The sequence below is a fragment of the Varanus komodoensis genome, unplaced genomic scaffold (assembly GCF_004798865.1).
Source record: "Varanus komodoensis strain SLA01 unplaced genomic scaffold, ASM479886v1 scaffold14_1, whole genome shotgun sequence".
Taxonomy (NCBI): Eukaryota; Metazoa; Chordata; class Lepidosauria; order Squamata; family Varanidae; genus Varanus; species Varanus komodoensis.
Window position 1 is genome coordinate 17,434,010 of NW_025335438.1, and position 25,273 is coordinate 17,459,282.

At 41.3% G+C, this 25,273-nt stretch overlaps 1 protein-coding gene across 1 annotated transcript in view; it reads right to left on the reverse strand.

Moving 5' to 3' along the window:
- Positions 1-25,273, reverse strand: part of RP1 (RP1 axonemal microtubule associated) — a 211,587-nt gene that overhangs the window by 145,193 nt on the left and 41,121 nt on the right. Inside the window, exons 11-17 of the mRNA XM_044424207.1 lie at positions 23,705-23,834; positions 17,252-17,355; positions 14,361-14,534; positions 11,268-11,480; positions 7,660-7,837; positions 6,386-6,514; positions 248-405 (exon numbers count right to left, since the gene is read on the reverse strand). Of these exons, the coding sequence (XP_044280142.1) occupies positions 248-405; positions 6,386-6,514; positions 7,660-7,837; positions 11,268-11,480; positions 14,361-14,534; positions 17,252-17,355; positions 23,705-23,834 (1,086 nt within the window). The remainder of the gene's footprint in view (positions 1-247; positions 406-6,385; positions 6,515-7,659; positions 7,838-11,267; positions 11,481-14,360; positions 14,535-17,251; positions 17,356-23,704; positions 23,835-25,273) is intronic.

Here is a 25,273-nt window from a genome sequence, read left to right on the forward strand (position 1 = left end):
CTACAACTGCCTTACAGAAAACAATTTGCCTTTGAAGTTGCCCCTGTTCTGTCAATAGGACAGAAAGGAGTATTCCCTCTGCCATTTGCCCTATACACTTAGCTGATTTAACGCTGCATCCAAAGACATTGGGCAAATATATCTGAGGTGGTATCTGAGGAGGAGGTATTTTTCTTTGCTATAGTAAAAAATTATTCTGTGGGGAAAATATGCAGAGAAATAACATCCCCAGGCATTTGTTAGCTACCTGAAATACATCTTCAGTCCTGGGTAGAAACAGCTGTTCTCTTTTGTCCTTGCCAAGAGTTATTGGTCCAGCAATCCCTTTGTCTCCATATATCCAGAGGGTGACATTTGCTTGGGTTCCTGAATCTCCCGTCAGTACTGACACTTTCCATTTATCATCTGAAGGGAAAAGAGACCAATGATTTTGGATAGTTCTCATCTCCTCCGCAAAGTACAGAATGTCAATAATGGATCAGGATTATGATGAGTCAGAAGTTCTCTTTCAAAGGTAAAGGTAACAAGTGAAAGAGAAGTTTTAAAAAAGCAGTATGTCCAAATCACAGTGCTTTGGGTAATTGACTTAGCAGGAGCTAAATTTGGGGAAAGGTGGTAAGAGTAAATGTCAGTGCAAACATCAGAAGTGGCTGTGGAGAGGCTGTGGTAGAGAGGGCACCTGCTTTGCACCGAAGGTCCAAGTTCAGTCCTTGGAATCTTCAGGTTGGGCTAGAAAAGAAACCCACCTGAAACCCTGGAGACCTGCTGCCAAGGTCAACAATGTTGGGCTTGGTGGACCTGTAGTATGACTGAATACTCTTGCTGTAAACCACCCAGACAGCTTTGACTATGTGGTGGTACAGAAATTGAATGTCTGCCTGCTTGCCTGCCTGCCTGAATAAATAAGGCATCATTATTTATATTTATTTTATTTATATATCATTCCATATCCAAGCAGGTTCCAGAGCAGTTAAGCAATGGTTAAGCAAAGCTGTGAAATAGATTACAGCACAAACCAATTGCACTTCAAACCAAAAGCCTTCATCAGTGGACTAATATAATGATACAAGACTAAACATAATAAATGTGTAAAGCCAAACAAACAAACAAAAGTAAAAGTAGATGTCAGCAGCTCCAGAATAAAAGCCCAACACTATATTCCAGCCTTGGTAAGTATAACTGATGTAATCCATTTCCATCTCCTCTGCTTTCACATGTATCAAAGTGCAGATTTCTGTTTCTAATTTGTGCACATTTGTTATGTTCAGTCTTTATTGATGTCACATTAGGCCACTCATGAAGGCTTTTTAGCATATATTGTAACATATTTTACAGAGCCAGGTCTATTAAATTATTTATTATTCATTTGTTATAATCTATGTAACATTAGCTTATGTAAGAAAGGATTCTGTACAACATTCCTTTTTCTTCTTAACTCTCTCTTTGACTGAATGGGCGTTTGGTGGAACCACATGATTTCAGATCTCAATGTACCACTGTCCATCTGCTATTTTCTCTTGGCATTTGAAGGATTCTTCTGTCCCTACAATGCACAGTGGTTCTTATACATGTGCATAGCAATTCAAAGCTAACATGCCACAGAAAGCAACTTTCAAAATGTATGATGCCAGCAATGTGTCATGTAGCAGAATGTGCTATGAGTTGTAGGGACTGAAATCACCCCACTTACTCTGAAAACACGTCTGTGTACACTGGAAGTAGATACCTGAAACTAGCCAGAGAAAAATGGTAATATGCAATTAGGCTCAAGTCAAGCATACAAACACCTGATTGATGTGTATTGAGAAACCTGATGACATCTGAAAAACTGAACTTTAGACAAAGAATGTTGAAAGAGCAAAACTGAGGTAACAGTTCTTTGTTTTAAAGCCCATGCAAGCTAATTATGAACAAGCTGAATGATTTATTTCACAGAATATAAGCATGTGCATGTGACATTTCTGACTCAGAGTCTGTTGGTACCACCAGCAGCATGGGAAGTTGAGTATAATCTCATGGAATGTGCTATTGCAATGCAAGTGGGGAGAGAAGGAAAGCAGAAGCTCTCAGAGTGTTATTCTACTTCACGCATGGTAAGATTTTCACTGGCAGAAGAAACACTCTCCTATTTCCACAAAGAGATGAAAAAGTATGAGAACCACTCAACATGTACAATGTGGAAGTCCTGGTTCTCTGCTGAAAACAGATTTCTCCCAAAAGCATTTTGATTCTTCCAGTATAAATTTTGAGTCCAGAAAAGTAATTAAGTGATGTTCCTAATGTGAAATGCATTGATGAACAGTGTTGTTATTTGAACTTCTAAACTATGAGCATGTGCTTTTAATTGGAAACAGAACAGAGAAATATTTAAAAGTAGCTGTGAAGCTAACTGATTGAGACAGATTAATTGATGAAATGATGTGGCTCAGTTAAGTTTAGCACCCACTGAATCAGGTATTTACATCCTCTGAACTTCCATTTTGAGCAGATGTTTAATCCCACCGGCCAGATGGTGCATTCTACAGAAAATGGAAGCTCATCCCAGACTTTCCAGGATCTCCTTTTGGGAAACAGGAGCAATAATGCCCTGAGGACAGCTGAATATAACTCTCTAATGCTTCAAGTAGTGTCGTAAGAGCAGCCTGCCTGCCCATCCACTGCCTTCTTCAGTTATCCTTCTCATTAGAAGTAGAAAGATGTGTTCTGAAGGAGGAGGTATCAGCAACTCTTTCACATTCCTTAGCACAAAAATGTAGGTTGCGGCCTTCTTCAGGCATTTCAGGAGAACTCCCTGGTTTAATGGACAAAGCTCTGGGGCTATTTGGAGAAGACACTCATGCATTAACACCATTGGACACCCATCCTATTTCTAGAAGGATCACCCCAGAAGTTCTTGCAAGTTCATACAGGTGGCCCCTCCCTTCAAGAGCTCTGCTATTGGGAAATTAAAATAGCATCAACATTAAGAAAGACATATTATATGTGCTCAGCATTTATTTTTATTATTATCAAAGGAACCCTAGTACAGGAGCTGATATGAAATAAAGTATGACAGTATTTTAGTTGTCACCAACCAATTCAGATATATGTACATTTAAGAGACTGATCAGCTAAAAATCTGACAATGGATCCAATTTTTTTCAGTCATTTAATTAAGAGATACATTTAGGTCCTTCTTTCAGGCTTTCTTTTGATGTGGTAAAATCAGCACAAGAGATTTTTTCACTGCATCAGTTTTGTGCATATTTCATTTAGGCACACACCCACATGAAAGCCAGTATTTGACATCGTATCAAGGCAGCAAAATGGGAAGTGGAATTTGCCCTGAGGCACTGAGAGCAACTCTCAACAGGTGAGGATGCACTTGATAAGGTCTGCTTGGCTCAAAAGGAAAGTAGAAATTGTCTAACAGTGGACAAAAGGCTCATTGAATGCAACAGGGCTTCTACCCAGCTCGTGTACATAGGATTGCCACTAAAATAAACGAATAATGAAATAAACAAGCCCATGCTGATTCTCTTACACCCTAACAATTCAGTGGTGCAAGCAGTACCCATTGGTTGCACAAAGGTGATTTAGTGCTTCCTGGAAATGACCCAAAATGAGTGGAAATTTTCATTCCTGGAAGGGAGCAGATCAGCAGAGTTCATGTAAGGAAGCACCATCAGTTTGCTCCCTTTGAGAAATTTCTGATCTTGTCAGTGCTTACATCCAGAACAGTTCTGCAAGAAAGACCACTTCCACAGTGGAATTGGGAGGACATGGATGGGTAGGATTGGATACTGCCCTGAATGTATTACACAAAAAACTACCAATGCTTGGTTAATGAAACTGCATTCATAGTACTGATATGGAAGACCTTGCAGAGTAACAAATCTGTAAAGAGACATGTATTGGGTATCATCCAGTGTTGTTCTGTTGCTTGTGCTAGTGATGTTGTATTAGTGCAAACCAACACAGCTCTTAACTTAGCTAGCAACAGAAAGCAGGGAATTGTTCCCAGGGAATCAAAGAAAGCAAGAAATGGTTGATAAGGAAGAAAGGACTTCTTGCAGTGGCAAAAAAGACTGATTTTTCTTCAGAATATGGCACATATTCCTTGGTGTATTTTATGAAAACACCAAGCTAGATGTTCCACCATGTAACAAATAGGCTACAAATAGACTATATCACCCCTGAAAATATGTCCTGCTTGCACCACAAATGTCAGCCTATCAGTAGTTCAATGGGCGGTGTCAGAAATCAGGGAGAATGTTAAATTAAACCTCCTGATGGAGTTGGGCTGAATGAGCAAGCTGTAAGCATACCGCCCAGTATACCCAGAAAGACGTTAGATGCAGACTATACATCATTAATGGTGAGTGAATCGTGCTTTTTTGTAACTGATTATAAGGTTGGATGTTCCTAGACTTCAAACTCGTAGAGGATAAAGAAGATGTCTAGGACCATCTCTATTTGAAGTACTAGAGCAATGGACACTGTGACCAATGCGCAGGTAATGCCTGGATCCTGCCACAATGATGAATTTCTCTCAGAAAATCCATAAGCAAAGAATGCCCTGCAAGTTCTTTTGTATAAATAGTTCTTTGTAGTCATGTAAACAAATGACATTCTTTTCCTACAGGCTAAAAATGTTCCACTTTGTAAACTGAGTTTGATTGTTACCCTGGATTAGTCACACTTCAGGGGATCAAAATGCAAATCCACCCTGACAAAAAAGAAAAAAAAAAATTCTGAAAGCTAAATAGATGGATAGGCCAGACTTCTTCATGCAATCTGTTTTTGCCTTTTGTCTTTGGTTATAATGAATAGAGATCAACATGAATAAACAAAAACTTGTTGTAGTGGAAGCCTTGCAATCTAGTTGTGTTGTATTTCCTAGCTGAAATAATATGCTTTTCCTTCATGAAAATTTTCACTGCCTTGTTTCTTGGAGCCAGATGCTTTATAACCCAATTAATGCATACCCATCATAAACGTTTTGTGCTCATTTGCTTATAAGAAAGCTCAGCTTTATCAAGTCCACGCCATTAGTTTGTATAAATATTGCCTTTTTAATGCTTTAAGCAAATAAACCTGAAGAAGGATACCTAACATTTTAAATAACTTCAACATATTAAACAATAATTGGCCTAATAATAGTTTTGCCTTGACATTGGCTCTTATTATGTGGCATCTAGAGTGGTTACTAAAGTAATCTACTTTAAGAATGAGTTCATTTAAAGGGGGGAAACGTGCCTAAGAAGCCAGCTTTGCAATCTATAAATAAGCAGCCACATGCTTTAGTTGCGTGAAGAAATCGAAAGTGACACTCGGGCATTGTTCAGGTTCATTCGCATGAACATTTCCCAGGATTTTACTTTCCCAATCAATGCACACATCCAGGTGGTAGAAGAAGGGCTCTGTCTCAGAGGCTTGCATGGGGAACACAGGTGCAAATTCTTAGTATTTCTAGTTAAACAGGACTCAGGTAGCAGGGGATGGGAAAGTGCTGTTTGCCTGCCACAGCAGGAGCATAGACATATAGGAAGCTGCTATGTACTGAGTCACACTGTTGGTCCATCTAATTCAGCATTACATGTCTATACTGCCCAATAGCCCAAGTTACCTGAGTGGTTTACTTCCCTCAGAGAGCAGTCCTCAGAGGAGAAACTTGAGCCTCCATGGATGGGGTTCAGACCCTCTGTGGGCCAGAGGTTCAAAATTCTTGCTCTACACAGACAGGAAGTGGTTGTCCAGGATTTTAGGGAGGACATTCTCAGCCCTGAGGCTGGAAACTTTACATGGAAAAATTGTGGCTACCACTATAGGCTGCAGCCTTTTCTTCACCATCACAGTATACAATGCCAGGTTTAGATGTACTAATCATATGATGCAACATAAGGCAGTGATCTATGATTGAAACCCATTGTATAATATCTAATCTGATTATTGGTTTGATACTTACTTCAGTCACATGATTTTAAAAATCTTGTTAAAAGTAAACTCAGGTTGAAGGGGGAAAAAAGCATACCCTGCCACAGGAAAAAAATGCGATGTAAAAACAAAGCCTACAATAATCTGTATGTGAGCATTTGCAGGAAGAATACAAAAGTTGCTTAATATGGATAAAGTATAATGGATAGATACATTTTAAAAAGCTTTCCAAAGCTGCCACAGGTGGCCTGTCAGTTCAGAGACCAATCCAACTGGCTGGCATCGTAAGACAGATTATCTCTATCACCCGTTGGACACTGGTTTTATAACAATACAGAGCCTTCATCCACAAATCAATATGCACCTTAAAGGGTGAGAATACTGGTGCCACCAGACTGGTGTCCCTGAGATGTCAGACTGATGAAGCAAAACAAAACTAATTTTGTGCTGTAGACTTGTTGATCCATACCTGAGACAGGAGAATTTGGTTGATGGTAGGCTCTTCGATTCTCAATTCCTACTTGTTGCTGCTTGAATTCTTTGACTTCTTTCTGCTGTGGAGGAGTTGCAGATGTTCCCATAGGCTTTTCTCTGCCAACTAAATTTTAATTAAGAGAAAGATTAAAGGCCATCACTTTTTACTTCTCAAGAAACTTCCAATAAATTCAAGAGGGAAGTAGGCCTTGCAAGATACCAATATATAATAGAAAAGAATAGCATATCATATAATCTGACATAAATATCCATTCCTTTTTCTTCTGAATGTTATAGATACACATACTTGGCTTTCTCCTAGAAGCTCATCACTCTTCAAAATTGCAAAAGAAGTTGGTAATAAATTCCTGTTGCTGCCTTGAAAATCTAATTCATATGTTATAAGCACATCAAGTGGCTTACTCCAGGGAGATATTCCTGTACCTCCTATACTTTCTTCTTTCCAAAAAAGAAGGAGGGAAATTCTTAACCTTAAGGGATTCTTATGATTATATGGTCCCCTTGACATTGTCTGGAGGCCCACTGGATAGTTCCAATTACCAGCTTGGAGGCTGGAGACAGCAGTCTGACCTTGAAGCAGGAAACTCCAACTCAATCCTTCTCTCCTGCAGTCTCACAGCCAGAATGAAAAGAACTAGCTGTGCTCTGACATGAGGAAAGCAACTTCGCACAGGGAGTAAAGGAGGCATTTTGGGAGCAGGGAACAGAAGACACTGGTGTGGCCAAGGTAGGAGGTATCCTAAAGCTGCTCCAGTCACCTCCTCTGAAGCACCCCAGCTAGATGGCCAAAAATCTGAGCATGGGGTTTCTGGGCATACTGGATTGTGCCCCAAGAATGTTCAGGTTCAGGAAACACTCCTTCTGTGCTTGTTCAAGCCAGCCCAATGCAGAATAGTAATCAGTACCATTTTGATACTTAGATCTGTCAGGAGAACTAATATTAACATTGCAATGTATACATTTTATAGCTGCACAATTAAAAGCATTAGAAGAGTTTTTCAGGGACTACATAATAAAAAATGTTTCAAATACAGATCTTCCACCTCTAATAACTTCTTCACCACATGTCTGCTATTTGGCTAAATTATAAAACAAGCCTCTGCAGCTTAATCTATTTAACATATTTACTTTATTAAAGTAATAATACATAATCTCATTCTTAGATTTTATCAATGACTTTTAAAAATATAGAGCTTGCAAACAATATTTTCTCAAAGTAAAATAGTGACAATTTTAAATGCTATTTACATTTGACAACTTGTGGGTAGAACAAAACGTTGCTTTCTCCAGTATGAACAACTGGTTTGGCCTGACCATTAGGCAGAAGGCCAACATATATCCCTCTATTTCGTGCAGATTCCAGACTTACAGATCCACTTTCTAAATTCTTCTCCACTTTAAAATGGCAGTCTATACCTCCTGTGCCCTGTAAATAAGGAGCATATTAATGTGAATACCACTGGATGTGTCATGCATCTGGAAGATTATTTGTGAATGTAAAATGAACATATAACTTCAGTTGCATAATGTTGTGCCTCAATTCAACAAGGGAGTTCCATATATAGAAACTGCTTTCTGTGTGCAAAGATACTCTAGAAGCAAGTGTTGCTCTTGATGCTTATTTGGATGGGTCCTGTTCAATTTGCTAGCTTTGCTCCCCTGCATAGAATCAGCAGCTGCTATGTGCAACAGCTTTCTTGCTCTTAAAGATGGTTTGAGTTCCACTTCCTTGTAAAACATCACAAAACCAGAAAGCACTTTATCACTCTCCCCTATCCCCACCTCACACACCATATCTATTTACCCATCTACTTTTATGTCCAGTAGGGAGACCATGTTTGCTACTTTACAGTCCTCTTCCTGAGGTGCTGCAAGTTCTCTATTTGAAGTGCTGTCCAGCTCATGAAAAAGTTAAGATGAAGAACCATAAGAAGGAGTCTTGACATTGCCTGTCAAAAATTAGCCCCTGGATAGCAGACCACTATGTCACCTGTTTAGTTCTTATTTCTATTTAAAACAATCAAATTGGTAACTATACATATCAGTTAGAATCCCCATATTTCATGTATACCTGTTACCCTTTTTTTTGTCTGTTTGTTGATGTCTTTCTTCTTTTAGTGATGTATATGTGGCTTTTCTAACTTCCCAACAGGCACAATGAAGTGGTACCCCATAAGAACATATGAAGATACCTTACACTAAGCCTGAATATTGACCCACCAAGCCCAATACTGCCAACACTGACTGGCAGCAGCTGTCTAGGCTTTCTGGTGGGGGTTTTTCCTACCATACCTGGAGATGCCAGGGATTGAACCTGGGACCTTCTATGTGTAAAGCAAGTGTTCTTCGAATGAGCTATGCCCCCTCCCTAAACCTCATGGAAGGCCAACTGCCAGGATGATTCTGGATACCTGAGCCCCAGCATAGGAATTACTGGACAGGAGTCTCTGTAACTGGCTGGTGTACCAAAACATGTTAAATGCCAGCTGGTACAGTCCTCAGAGAAAAATGTCTGCAAAGGTGAAGGAATTACAAAGGCAGACTTAACATTTTACTGTGGAAGATAAAGACTAAGGAGAAGACAAGCTACTTGATGGCTATTGCTTAGAGTAGTGATTGCATGCAGACCTAGAAGGTATAGTACAGATTTCTCCAATGCCCTTATCACTGTCGTGAAGGAAGATACTTCATACACAGATACCAAGTGTTCTGAAAATGTGAGTCATGGTGCATGAGTCAGAAGCGTTCTGATTCATTTAGCAGTTTAGGAAACATTTAACCTACTTCACAGCCAAAACTCCCAGTGTTTCAATATTTTGTGATGGGCAGGAGCTGTGAAAATTTCAAGCCTCTTAATTTAGCAAATATATATTGCTGCAATTTTGAGGTAAATGACCCCTATATTAGTCATTTAAAAACTATTCATTGTCCTGTATCTCATGGATGTGTTAAAGCCATTACTCAGAAAGATCACATAGAATTACAAGCATATTTGGTTCTATGGGTTTCTTTTTTTAAATGTGTCCCATGCAAGGAAGAATGTTTCTTGGTATAGTAAGGGTACAATGCTTTTGCTTCCCCTGACATTGTCTGGGGAAGGCATAGAAATTTCCAGAGCTCGAGCTCTTAATGGCCTCAGACACCCTATTTTGGGACACCAAAATATGATCCTGTTCCTTGTCTGCATTATAGCTGGCATAGAAAGAGCTACACTGACTGCCTCTCTGAGGGTCTCCATGATGAAAAAAGGTGTGCCAGGGAACAAGGAGAAAGGTGAGGATGGAGCTGTCACCTTAACCCTCCCTTCCATCCTGCTCCAGTGCTAAAACTAGACATCTAGAAATAGCTGTCTAGAGAAAATATACAGGACAAGTAGCAGCAGCAATGGAGTCACCACCATCACATCTCCCTCCATATGTTGGATGTAGATGAATACCTGAGGTTTGAAGCTTATGTGAATCTACTGTGAAAGGCATAGGATTGTACCCTAATCTACTGCACACACTATTGAGAAATCTGAAGCAGACCTCTCCTGAAATTCACAGGTTTCCAAATGGGTAAACATATAAAATTTACCATAAGATCCTTCATAGGTCACACACACATACACAAACACAAAGGGAAGAAAAAGCAAACAAAATCTGGTTTTCTTAAAACAATTCCATTCAAACAGAAGGGAGAAGTGAGGCCTGCAAGAATCTATCACAGTTGTCTAACCGTGTGCAACCCAAGAGCAGCTAAACAAAGTAAAAAAAAACCTGAATTGGAACTCATCCAGATTTGGCATTCTTGAACTACTATAAAACACGGGATGGCTTTCTAAAAACAATAGCTCTTCTTGCAGATAGAACTAAAGGGGGAAGTGGAACAAGAACATATAAATAAGTCACAACCCTAGTGTTCCAACACTAGCTTCTGGTTATATCTTTGTGCATTGGAAGCAGAGGTTTGAAAAGGATAGTATATATAAGCATGTTCAGCTGATTGTGCTTACATAGCTTCTGTGATTACAACTTTGCCTTATCAGACCTTCATACTCAACCCATAGGGACTTTGGGAAGCAATTTACATGCATTCCCACACTTACTCTCCACTTTCTCCCTGTGCATGAACAAAATGCCTGCACGTGGCTCACATTTCCTGTAGAACCTGATGCAGACTCCACCAAGATAATACTTTAAACATTAAGCGTATTTGTTCAGCTGTTATTGTATCTTTGTTCTGAAGAAGCTATTATTAAGAGTCTGAGAGCTTTGCCATCTTATTAATAGTTGAATACAGCATTATAATGGACATTTCAATTTATCCTTTGGCATTCTCACTACTACAAATCTACTGATGCTTATTAGATACAATAGTTTAGTCATCTCATAGATAACAAGCCAGTTTTACTCAGCAGTTGGCATTGACCCTAAGACTAGATTTAAAATTATTATGAAGAAACCTATTGTTTAACTTTATTCTAGCTGTGAGGCAAGGTAGAGCACAATGTCTTACAGACCAAGTACTAGCATGAGTATCTGAAATACATTATAGTCTAAGTGTCATGTTGGCCCAGTTCACAGCTTATATTAAACCATGTTTTCTGGGGAATCCTGGCTTATAAGGACATGCAAACCAGATTGCAGTTTTTACCACATCACTGAGGAACAAAAAATGAGTGTATCATCATGTCTTATTCAGTTCCTTTCCTTTCCTTTATTTATTTATTATTTATTTATTTATTTAGAGTATTTGTATGCCGTCCTATCGCAGAGCCTCAGGATGGCTTACATGTTTGCACAATTTAAAATTGCTTTCTTTCTGTGGCAAGTTGTGTTCACAATTGCAAAGAAAAGATGAACAAAACTGCTTACTGTTCCATTACACTGGCCATCCTTGATCCTCAAATACATTCTTGGGTGTTTTACACTTTCAAACATGCAAACTCCAGAGCTGATTTTATGTACTCTCCAGTAAGAGTCATCAGATTGATTTCCTGCTCCACTGCAGCTCCCATCAGACCTCAGGCACAGAGACTGGCAGTAGCTAGTAGTGAGCAAAATTATGGCACCATTGTGGAACACTCCCTAGAAACAGTAAAGAAAACCAGATATAAATAAGATTTCCTTTCAGAGTGCTGTCCACCCTTCCATTCTCCCCCTGCCCCCAGGCCTGTACAGTGACCATGCAATCCATGTTACCCTCAACAAATCAGGAAATAGTAATTTGGGAAAAGGGGTGAGATGGCCATTCACAGCTGTGTCTCTGTAAGGTGAATAAGGTCACAATCCAATCAAGATGCACATAAGCACTGAATTCATCCTATGCCGGTAGAAGGAACGGTGGAGACACTCTTCAGTTCTTCATCCTTCTTGCTCTGAATTTCTGCTAGATGGTTGTTTTCAGTCATCTAGTTGGGGTGCTTCAGAGGGGGGAAGAAGGAGGTTAAAGAAGTCACAAGATAGGTCATCCCCTTGCCTCTGCAATCTGCTCTCCTCTCTCTGGAATGCCCCTATGAAGCCCTCCCTGAGGTCAAGTTTCCAGCCTCAGAGGGCAGCCAACGTGGTTCTTTCTGCACAAGCTGCAAGGGAGTGCAGGGGGATTGGAGTGTTGACACCCAGCTCTAAGATAGGAAAGCTGACTCTAACCCTGGATATGGGACTCTGACATAGACACTGTCTAGGGAGCCAGAAGATCACTCCCTAATAGCCAGATGAGTTTATACTTTCTAATGTTGCACAATCGTGAATCTTTAAGCTCATGAACACCCCCAAATATTTTTCTGTCATGCCATTGTTTATTTAGAAGTGTAGTTATAATTCAGCTGGAGCATCAAAGTACAGTAAAATAGAGGGAAAGCTAGTAAGTAGATAGTGCTGAACTTGAACCTGAGATAGTTGGTTTCAAATCCCAGCTCAGCCACAGATTCAATAGATGGCTCTGGGCAATTCACACTTTTCAGCCTTGATTCCTCTTCTATAAAAATGATAAAATTAGTACAGTGACCTGCTTGACAGGCCTAGTGAGATAGGTATCCTAAAGCACTGTGTCATGAGGGTGTTCCATATCTATTTATTAATAGCATTTTCTTCAAGTACTCTGAAGAATGCTGAATATGCCCTGCAGCTACTGGGTAGGTGTGGGGAGAAGTCTATGAAGGATGAGAGTGCTGAAAGCTTGGAGGTGGGTGCAGAGGGGGCAAGCTGTTCTGGAGACATTTTGCATTAATCTTTACAAAGAAGCACCAAATCCACAAAATTAGGACCATCCAAAATGTCACAAAAGAATTAGCAACCCTTCTGTTTTTGTCCCCCCCCCCCCCGACCTCTTCATTAGACTGGGTATTAAGGGGTGAGAAGAGGGGGCTTTAAATCTGTAATCACCCTAACATTGGTACCAGGTTCATGGCAAAGCCATATCTCAATCATTATAGCCACTTTGCCTTCCATAGCCCTGTGACCTGATTATATACTCTGTATATAAAGGGAGGCAAACAATACTTCTTTAAAGCATTCAAAAGTGAATTCTTCACCTTCATTATCTCAGAGCCAAAATATACTTTATGCTGTCACACATCACTAGTTGTCATGTCATCTGAGCTCAGGTCACTACCCACATTATGGGTTGCCAGGAACCACCTGCTGTTCTTGCCAAGCTTGCCCAGACTGCCACCAGTGCCAGCTTTTTCTTCAGGTTCCCAAGTGGCACTTTGGAATGACCACTGGTTCTCTCCCTCAAACCAGAACCGCAAGCCTTTTTCACATGCCACAGCCTTTCCCCCACTTTTTTCCTTGTTGCTGGAGGTTGTTTTTAAAGTCAGTAGAGTTGTCAAGCGACAACCACTGACACCCTACTGAATGCCCCAGTAGCAGATTGGAGTGGTTATCAGTTCTTTGCTGTCTGTTGTTGTTTCTTCTTCTTTGTCTTCATCTTCATCGTCTTCTTCTTCTCCTTTTAAACAATGGAATGCTTGCAGTTATTTGTAAAATAAAAAAGAAACCCTTTTTTGCCAGTTCCCTGGAGTTCTGCAACTGTGTAACTCCAGTTAGCTGAAATAAAAAGGCTTGCCGAGGCAATGCCCTGCTAAGCACCTCCTGTCAACGTGAAGCTGGCACCAACCAGGAACATTAACACAGAGAGCCTGAAAATAGGTTACTTTGCATTTACTTTACAACTGTAAAATGCAGAGCTATCAAGGGAAAGCAAACTCCCAAGGGCTTTGTTTTCAGAAGGGGGAGATGTCTTCCTCACTTTCTTGGTGGGATCCTCAAGAAGATGTGTCCTCAGTAGTTCCTAGTGTGCCACATTTTTCTGACTTTTCTTAATCTCCAGCTATTTAGGAAAGCAAAGGGCACAAGCCTCCCCTACTTCAGGAGCTTCTTTGTTAGCTGTCTAAGGAAAGGTGTTGTTGCTTTTGCCATTGCTGTTGCAACACTCTAGCAAATCTCAGTGATTCCTTTTTTGGCAGGGGAATAGGCATTCACAGAAAAGGGGAGGAAGCTGCAACAAGCACAAAAGACCTTGCAATTGCAGTGAGGGAAGGACAGAGGGTGGTTTTAGTCTCCTTGTCCCTTGGGATAGCTCCTGAAGGGGCAGGAAATACCTATCATGAGCTTGAACACCTGTTAGGCCTAGCATGTGTTTTTCAACAACCCAACAAACATTATTTTCAACAATATTGGTTATTCACAGAGTGGTGAATAGAGTGGTTAAACTTAAACTGAACTCTCCTCCATGTTCTGAAATGTTGCACACAACCTCATCTACATTTTGCATGGCTTCCGCAGAACGATATAGGACCACAAATGCAATAAAAGCATTTTCTCCTACAAGGCTAATCAAGTGATTTCATAGTGTTAAGTTGCAATTGCAGTCTTCAGCTCCACCTAGTGGGTGGAGATCCCTTTCGCATCTTTTGAAACCTGATCAAACCTGATTACAGGGCCTTATGTCATCTCCAGTCTTACCTTAACATGAACAATAAACTCCTTTGTTAGTCCAGCATAACCTGTGGTATCATCAGCTACTGTGCCTTGCAGGTTGAAAGTAATAGTCTGGCCAGGGTTCTGGACAGATTCCAGCACTGTGCAGCGATTTGGTTGAACATGAACGCACAGCTCACAGTGGATATCGCTGTGGTCCTAGCAAAGGCAAAATGGAATGAAACAGCCCAATGAACAACTGGACTTCCTGATATCAGGTCATGGCAATGGACTTTTGCATAACTATTTGTCACCTTGTGGTGCCAGAAGCACACTATTCTTGACACTGAAAATCAGCCTGCTATGTAGACATTTGCTTCTTTTGGCTGCATGCTTGTATGCCCAAGCTGCTGAAAGCGGCAGGATTTACATGGTCTAATATTGTGCTGTCTGGAAATGTGAAGCATCTAAATAATTTCTTGAGAGATGAGAACGTTGCCTTCCAAAACCAGGTTGTCTTAGCATTTGCTGAACCTAATTAGGAATTTACTGAAGGTAATTCTTGGATGATGCACTTAAAAATACAAAGTATGTGCTACATTGATGATAATAGTAATACCTCCTTTGAAAAGGCTATGTGTGGTGAGGGTAAGATGGCTGGTGTTGCATAAATTTACCCAGACTTCTGACTTTAAAGAAATAAGTCCATTATATTTACGAATTTTATATAAACCACTCTGATGGCTTTTTATTGAAAAAAAACCAAAGTCATAATTATAACTATTGAAGAGTTATAAGTGGGTGAAAATACCTCACATCTAGTAAACTTTACAACTCAGGAAGGTTTCTCACCTGATACTTTAACAGCAAGAATTGGTCAAAGACATCTAATTGTTAGTTACATATGTATTACAGAGCTGGCTCATGCTGCCTGGAGCAATCATAGTTATAGGGTACAAGCACATCAGTCCAAGCCTTAGGATTCTTATATGCCTTGTAATAGCACTGAGGATGTATTATGTGGTTCCATCCTACAGACAATTGCTTTATGTGAGATTACACAATATTTTGGCAGCCCCCCCCCCATTTATTAAAGTGATGTTGTAGTCAAACACATTGGCTGCATGTACACAATGTGCATATGAAAGGGCTAACAGGACCTGCACACAGTTCTATCAGCAGCCATGTAGAAGCCATGGGGATGCAGGATGCTCATCCATAATTCAAAAATCTAAGTGCTACCTACTGTCCACAAGTATACTGAATATTGCAAACTGCATGACATGAGGATTATTCTCAGATAAGCTTCAGATGAGTGGACGACCAGTATTCAACTCACAATCAGTGTGTGTGGGTTGAATTGGCAGTTTTCTCCTACTCCAAAGATATAAAGAGATATAGTGTGTGTGTGTGTGTGTGTGTGTGTGTGTGTGTGTCGGGGGGGTGCTGCTGTGTGCATGCTGTTGTGGACATGCACACACAAGGCCACTGGTTTTCTTCTGAGTAAGCTAGAAAATGGTAGTGAGCACATTGGCTCCACAGATGCTGCCTTTGTGCCTGCCCATGGATGGAAAGTGGCCCTCTGAAACGCTTCCCATTCTGCAATTTCACCCTCGAGCTAAAAATATTTTCCCACCCTGAACTGTAACGTGCAGCATTCAGAAAGCAGATACTATCCTGCCGCCTTATTAACAATAACATAAACAGAAATACCAATAAGAAATAAGAAGGTTGCACTCAGGGGTGCAGTTCAGAAGCTCAGACTCTGGAATAAAAATCTACCAGCTGTTCAGTTCAGATTTAAGATTTGAAACTTATCCCTGTCTCTGTGTGAAACTATCTCCACCTTCTTGTAAGAGCAAAATCCCTTTATATTATGTTTTTAAAAGATGAAACACACATTATTAGAAGCTAAACCTGCAAATATGATTTGTGGGATAATCCTTCAGCATTACAGGCATTGCTGTGATTTTATGGGTGGTGCTGTTGGCTAGAAAGCTAAGAGCATAGCATTAACTAAATTATAACTGGTACTAATATGTAGTATTATAAAAATGCACCACTGTGGTTGCATTTTAGATTGACAATAAAACCTCTAGACAAAGAAACTTGTCTGTGTTAAAGGCTTCATGAAACCCTCTCATTCTTCTATCCCTTTCTATCCTCAACTTCCTGGCAATGAGACTCTAATATCTCCACATTATCTACATAATGCATATCACAAGATTTATGCAAATCCTTGATAATAGAGATAGAATAGCACTAGAAGTTTGTGTGATTCCAAAGAAAACTACCAAAATCATGAGGCTTAGTAATATACTGTAACTCCAAAGGTAAGGCTTTAGAATGTATTTTTATTTTCCCCACATCATTTCCAGCCAAATGATCCTTAAAAATGCATAAAATGGTGCAAAATAGCTATTCAACTATGCTTCAGTGTGATTGTATATTAAATCAATATTACTATTCGCAATGGTGAAAACAAGCTCCTCATTTTCATTTGGAAGCTAAAAGGAGCTGTGCTGGATCAGACCAAAGGCCTGTCTAGCTTCCACAGTGACCAATCAGTTATTTACAGGCAGCTCCAAAATAGCAAATATGCAGTAGTCAATTACTCTTTTCCCATTATTCATTGCATAATACCATCATACAATTTGAGAAGATAAACGCTGAGGGCTTTTCTTTGGCAGTTTCTAAGAATTGTCACTTGGAAGATAAGAATGCATTTTACTCTATCTCATCCCCAAACACTTTTCTTAATATTTCAAAGCTTTAAACAAGCAACTTTTTCCCAATGTAGTATTCTAATACTATACAAAATACAGAATTCATCAGATTTAATCATAAGCTTCTGGAAATAGGTTCAGCTTCCAGTGCATTTGTGGAACAGTTTTAAATAATCAGAAGGTAATAGTAACAGTGAAAATATTTCCTACCATTGCAGTGACAGAGCCATGAGAAAGAGCAAGGGCAAGATATGGCATCAGATGGCATTTAAATACACATGTGTTTTCTTTCTTGACAGCCACATCAAAAAGACCTGGTAAATTCAGAGAGAGGGGTTAAAAAGGTCAACCACCTGGCCATTGCTGTTTCATAGTATTTTATTTTAGATACTATGGGGTGATCAGGGAGGGGTAGCACCTCTGGTGTAGGGGCATGTCGTGTCCTCCTAGGGCAGCTCGTCCACCTTTGGTCCCCACTTGTCACCCAGCTCTCACCTGTGGCTCCCAGTAGCTGTAGCATGCGCAGCAGCCACACCCCGGGCAACAGCTTCGACAGGCTGGCCAAGCCAGGTGGAAGGTAGCCGTTGGGTCAAGAGCTTCGGTGAGATAGGGATTTGTCTGTCCCAAGCATGTGAAGACAGACTCTGGCGGATTGAGCGGATGAGACCTACTAGAATAGGACCAACGGTCATGAAGGCGGTTTCTGCAAGCGTTGTGGTACGCTAAGAGCATGGCAAGACATGAAGAGGCCCTGGTCAACCACTGCGCCCAGCCCACCTCCAACCATCTCGACTCTTGTCCTGCCACTGCAGCAAGATGGATTCTGGGAAGAGAGAGTGAGGCTGACTATGCGCACCTCTCCCTCACTTTAATCCAATCCACACGCAAGTCTTGACATCCTCAGTTCAGCCTCAAAGTCCTGTGGCGATGGGTGAGCGACGAAGCAGCAGGTGTGGATACACTGGGAGCTGAAGCCGCGGACCTGCACACAGGCGGCTCAGGTCTAATGGTCATCTTCTTGCTGACTGAAGCAACAGCTGGATTCGGCGTCTACCTTAGTAACTGAGCAGCCCTCTTTAGGACTGCACTGCTCACCTCCGTAGCAAGAGGAAGGGGCTAGAAAAGGTGCCCTAAATATTGTTTGCTTCACAGAACCCTGGCCAGCTTACCGTGGCTGGAGGGGATCCCATCTTATGCGGTCGAACAACAAAACTGCAAACAAAACGCAAACGCAAGGTAACACCACTGACTATTGGCACGTGGAATGTATGCACGCTTCAAGACAACCCCTCAGCAGATTGACCAAAAAGAAGAACAGCCCTGGTCACCAGAGAGCTTGCAAGATTTAACATCAATATTGCGACCCTGTGTGAAACTTGCCTAGTCAATGAAGGTCAGCTCACAGAAACAGGAGGCGGTTACACATTCTTCTGGTGTGGACGTAGCAGTGACGAACGCTGTGAATCTGGAGTTGGCTTTGCAGTTAAGAATCATCTTGTCCCCATACTTGCCAGTCTTCCCAAAGGTGTGAACAACCGACTCATGGCAATGCATCTCCCACTACCAAGAGGAAAGCAAGCCACACTGATCAGGGTCTATGCACCCACAATGACGAATCCAGATGAAGTAAAGGACAAGTTTTATGAAGATCTTGATGCCCCACTCTCATCCGTGAAGCACACCGACAGGCTGATTCTACTTGGCGATTTCAACACGAGAGTAGGATCCGATCACTCTGCCTGGGATGGCATCATTGGAAAAAATGGAATTGGCAAATGTAACAGAAATGGGCTACTACTACTGAAGACATGTGCGGCTCATGATCTGATCATCACTAATACCATCTTCCGCCTGCCCACTCGCAAAAAGACGTCCTGGATGCACCCACGCTCCAAGCACCGGCATCTCATTGATTATGTCATCATGCGCAGGAAAGACAGACAGGATGTAAGGGTGACCAAGGCCATGCCGAGTGCTGACTGTTGGACTGACCACAGACTCATCATCTCCAAATTAAGCCTTCACATCAAGCCTAAGAGACATCCGCAGGGAAACAAAGCTATGACGAAAAAGATCAATGTCAGTAAACTGAGGAACCCCAACACAGCAGCTTCACTAGCAGAAGATCTTGACAACCAACTCTCAGAGCTGCAATTAGAGGAAAATGCTGAGAAGGACTGGAAATGCTTCCGGGATATTGTGCACTCTTCTGCACTAAAGGTTCTTGGACTCTCACACAGGAAACAGCAGGACTGGTTTGATGAAAATGATGAAGAGATCAAGGCCTTACTTGCCAAAAAGCACCACCTTCACCGTGCTCATCAGAATGACCCATTGGCAACAACGAAGAAAAATGCCTTCAACAACGCTCGCAGGACTGTACAGAGCAAGCTTCGCAAGATGCAGGACTCCTGGCTGAGTGCCAAAGCAGATGAAATCCAGAAGTTTGCTGATAGAAACGATGCCAAACAGTTCTACAAAGCCCTCAGAACCTTGTACAGACCTCAGCCTTCAGGGAGCTCCCCTCTACTGGACTCAGATGGTGCATTACTGAGAAGACTCTGATTCTACAGCGTTGGGCTGAGCACTTCCAATCCGTATTGAAATGCCCATCCCCCATCAATAATGAGGCAATTGACAGAATGCCCCAGGTGGATATCAACCACAGCCTGGATGCCCCACCATCAAAGCCTGAAACCCTACAGGCCATAAGCCAGCTGTCCAGTGGCAAAGCCCCAGGATCTGATGCAATCCCAGCGGAAGTCTATAAGGAAGGTGGTGCAGTGCTTGTCGACAAACTCACTCAGCTGTTCCAGTCCTTCTGGAATCAAGGATCCATTCCTCAGGAACTGAAAGACGCGTCCATCGTGCACCTCTACAAGAGGAAAGGAAATCAACAAGTCTGTGATAATCATAGAGGAATATCACTGCTCTCCATCGCAGGCAAGATCCTTGCTGAATCGCCTGACTGACCACCTGGAACAGGGTCTACTACCCGAGACACAGTGTGGCTTCCGCAGAGTGTGGCACTGTGGACATGATCTTCACAGCCCAACAGCTCCAAGACAAGTGTTAAGAGCAGAATCGTGAACTGTACACCATCTTTGTGGACCTCACCAAGGCTTTTGACACTGTGAGTCGTGAAGGTCTGTGGTGCATCATGTCGAAGTTTGGGTGCTCTGACAGATTTATCCTGATGGTACGTCATTTCCATGACAGCATGACAGCTCATGTTTTGGACGATGGAGAAGCTTCAGAGGCCTTTCCCGTCACAAATGGCATCAAGCAAGGGTGCATTCTGGCACCAACCCTGTTCAGCATAATGTTTTCAGCCATGCTGACAGACGCCTTTCAGAATAACTCCTTGGGATTCAGCCTGAAATACAGGACCAATGGGAAACTGTTCAACTTGCGAAGACTCCAGGCTGTCACCAAGATAAAGGAGACTGTGCTACGAGACCTCCTTTTTGCTGACGATTGTGCCCTGAATGCTGGATCAGAGCAGGAAATGCAAGCCAGCATGGACAAATTTGCAGTAGCATGTGACAACTCCGGCCTCCTCATCAACACAGAGAAAACCAAAGTGATGCATCAGCCAGCTCTGAAAGCCCAACAGCAAGAGCCCACCATCACAGTGAAGGGACAAAAGCTGCAAGCAGTGGACCAATTTATATACCTTGGCAGCACCCTTTCCTGCGCAGTGACAATTGACATCAAGGTCAACTGCAGAATCGCCAAGGCAAGCTCTGCATTCGGCAGACTGCAGACCAAAGTGTGGAACTGCCGTGGAATAAGCCTTGCTACAAAGCTTAAAGTCTACCAAGCAGTAGTGCTAACTACCCTGATGAATGCCAGTGAGACCTGGACAGTATACAGGAGACAAGCTAGGCAACTGAACCACTTCCACATGACTTGCCTCCACAGACTTTTGAGGATCCGGTGGCAGGACAAGGTGCCAGACACAGAGGTCCTTTCTAGAGCAGGCCTGCCATCAGTTCACACCCTGCTGATGAAAGCTCAGACATGCTGGGCAGGCCATGTTGCAAGGATTCCAGACCACCGTATCCCCAAACAGCTCTTCTATGGTGAGCTGTCTCAAGGAAAATGATCGCATGGGGGACAAAAGAAGCGATACAAAGACACGCTGAAAGTCTCTCTCAAGTCCCTGGTTATTAACACCACCTCCTGGAAGACCCTGGCACAAGACCGATCGACATGGTGCATGCTGATCCACCAAGGCTGCCAAACTTCTAAAGCCAGAAGGACAACAATAGCACAAGAGAAGCAAGCACTCTGTAAAGCCAGAGTTGCAAATGTTGCAACAGTGGTGCCCACTCATGTCTTCCTGACATGGCAGAACACTCCGTGCCCATGTTGGCCTTATCAGCCACCTGTGGACACATCGTGGACAACTCACAACCCATTAGATGTCAAGGTCCTCATCAAAAAATGATGGACATACATCATCATCATTTTAGATTCTTTTCTTATTGCCTTGACCCAAAGGCTGCATGAAGGTTTTTACTTTTTGTAGAAGTAAAAGATTGGGATATGTTTTGCCAATCACAGAACTAAAATATAAAACCTATCAATTTTGTGGTTATAGCTCTCCCAGTATAAAACTGTATTAAGCAGGCTTGTTATCTCAGATTTTTAATCTGAGATAGAAGATGCACTTGCTTCACCTTTCCACTGCATGTTGCGATATATGAAAAAGTCAACTTATATCTCACACTTCTGGGCAGGCACAAGATTTCATGTATCTTGCCATGGTAGACATACACAAGTTTGTTCTTGTAAAGGTCAATGTAGCATAGTAAGCAGAATTAACTGGGGCACTACCGCTTTCTACTGTACGGCCTGGTTTGTATGATCAAACAACACATGCTTGACAAACTGCCTGGGAACATGAGTGAGGAAGCATGTTGGCTCCTCTTGGCATGTTCACAAGCATGTTGGCCCACTTCCACCAGCTGAAAACAAACCAGGAAGACCCCCAGATTAACATACCAAACTCAGGATTGGTTGGGATTAAATAACCCAGATTTTTAACCCATGGTTTGTTGTTGGTTTAAAATCCTGGGTTTGCACATTTCAACAATTCAGGGAGGGGTACTCCTTGCTTGCTCCAGCACATTCACAGTGAACTATGGGTGGTTTGACTCACATATAGCCATCGCATGTGAACTGGATTGATGTGCCAAAGCAGTCTCTGATCAATTTGTCCCTATCGAGGCTGTGGTGCAGATAGCCCCTTGCCTCCACCTCTTCTTGCTGAACCTCACTAGGGTGTTGACCTGGAAATTGTTTTCAGTCCCAGAACTCAAAACTAGTATACACTAAAGTCCATCACTACATCATTCTGGGAAATCCCCCTGGACACAATGTCATAATCTCTTTTCATTATATTATTCTTCAGGCATTTTCTGAAGTGGGGTTAACTGTAAGCATTTAGGCAGTCAGGAATATATGTTCTGGGCTGTCCTCCACATGTTTGTAGGGAAAATGAGCAAGGACAGTTTAAGTGGTTTTAACTAAATGAATGTTAGTTTAATAAACTTTAACTGCTCCATGCGGTGGGAATTTTACAGCACAAAACTTCTGAGTCAAAAATGATACTTTTAAAACAGATTTTGCCTATTGTACTCCTCACTTCAGGCCTTAGAGCTACACTGAATGGACCAGGACTATCAGCCATTTCACCTACTTCAAACTTGGTTAGCTATAATTCCAGAATAAGGCAAAATTATTTTTGAAGGAAGATAACAGGTTTCCCATAAAAACACATTCTGTGGTATGTTTTGGATTTTGATAAATTCATAATGGCTGCTGCCATAAAAATTGGTTGCCTGCTTTGCAAGGCAAATGGAGCCTATCATAGCAAGCAGCAGCTGGATGTCTACAGAAAAGACAAGTTCTTACAAAGTGGGCAAATCATTCTTCCAGCACCTCATTTTACTCCAAAGGAGCTATGCTCAATGCCCTCCCAATGAAAGATGAAGCAAGCTTGTTAAAATTATTAAATCACAATATGCCATTATACCCAAACCTACTTTTAAACTAGAACTACTAAGACTTTAAGTTAGTTTTTTTTAAAAGTAAGAGTAGCCTTTTACTCTACTCCAGCACCATCAGCAAAGAGGCTTTATGTGAAAGGAGACTGAAAGATTTGAAAGCCATCTCATACTGGATTTTTGTTTAGGGTGGGAGAACAGAAATTAACAGTTCTATCCTAGGCATTCTTTCTAAAAAGAGGTAACCTCCACTAAGTTCAGATGGGCTTACTCCCAAATAAACATGCTGTTGAATCAACAAAATGACTCAGAGAAATAAAATTGATGGACAAGCCACTTCGCTAAACATTACTTCTCAAGCTATTCTTCAGATGTTCAATAGGACAATTTTGGTCAAATTACTGTGTCACCCCAGGCCTATCAAAATCCAAACAAAATGCCAATGTGGCTTGTTGCATATATGATTCCACAGATTAGATAGATGAAATATAACATTTTATTCTGGCCTTCAAACCCACAAGAATATGGAAATCATGAACAATTTCCTTTAAATATTCTAAAAACAAAACAAAAACATGCCCTTTTCTGCATTTACATGAATGAAGTTAGGCAACCCTGTTTTAGTAACAAAGAGCTGACCAAAAGTTACCATGCTTGTCTTTCTTTTCACCAAGGGCATCTACAATTCCATCTTGGCTGAGGCGTACAAAACCATGGGTCACCTTGTTGTAAAACTGAAGTGTATTGCCACTCTGAAATTTCCACTTTTCTGCTGCCCACTATATGTATAGTAAAATATGGACAGACAAGGCATCAAAACACAGGAAACAATGTGTGAAGCTGCTTTACAGTTTTCATACAAAATTAATCTAGCCTTTTGGCAGAGGTTCTCCAAGGTGTCCAGGAATTCCAGCCTTGCTAAGTTTCAGCTGGAGTTGCCAAAGCCTAGACCTAGCTGTGTCCTGCCAATGTGCTATTGTGCCTTCCAAAACACTATATAGAGGAAGAAATGTGCCAATTAAGTTAGCCCAATTTGCCTTGGGCTGACTCAAAAGCTGGCTGACTGAATTTGCATCTTGATTCAGAAAGCCAAACTATTATACCACCCATTGTCTATGAATGAAAATCAACAAATAACTATTTTTGGCACTATTTGAGAGAATTTTATTAAGTATGTAAGCAATCCAGCCACTTGTGAAGAGATGAAATAGACCAGATTTCAGAGAAATAGTTGTTGGAAAGTTAGCATCAGATGCTTTTATATTCTGGTTTGAATGAAGAGCTGCTGGCCCAATTTGTACTACACACTGGGCTTACCGTGGGTTATTCACCTACAGTGACCCACAGTGCATGCCAGGTGCCATTTTGAATATGAGAAAAATCACATAACTGTCAATTTGTTGTAGAGCTCTATGGGGTTCTATAATCTTCACATAACCAACAGTGGCTGGGTTTGGACAACACAACATACTCCCATCAGTGGTTTCATATTCAGAACGGTGCTCAGCATTTCTGCTGCTCATTATGAGTTGCCATGAGTTTGGCAAGGCATACAAACTACGTCATTAACTATTTTATTTCTTGACAAAATTGGATGAAAATTGCAGGCATGCTTGGCTTTTCTGATCACAGTTTTTATAAATTTATTTACTTTCTTAATGTGCAACCTTATGCATGGTTTAAACAGAAAAAAATGCCTACAAGTCCTAACATATCCCAGTCAGTCATATTCTGTCTAAACATGCATAAGATTGCATCCTTAAACACCTTGCTCAAAAAATACTCAAGGCAATTTACAAGAAAGTCTAATTCAGCCAAAACAATTGCCCACTAAAATATAATCACCTCATAAAACAACTAAAATATTGATGACAGCCATTAACAATTCACAGGTACATTAAGGAGTATTTACTGTTTCAGGGTTACATTTTGTGTTGTTTTGTTTTTAAAGGGAGTGCATATTTCCTTTGTGCACAACTTCTATAAATAGCATACAACAAAGACATGACTTTAGCTAAAAGACCTGCAAAATATTGGAAAGATAGGAATAGTAATTCCAATATTTTAAAGTGGAGTCTTTAAATTGGGTTGGGATTCATTCATTTCCCCTTTTGCACCTTCATAGGAGTTTGAGGCAGGTGCTTTTTGCTTTGACAATTTGTATGACTATGGCATACAGCATACATGCATCTCTCTTCAGGAAACCTACAAAATTCCA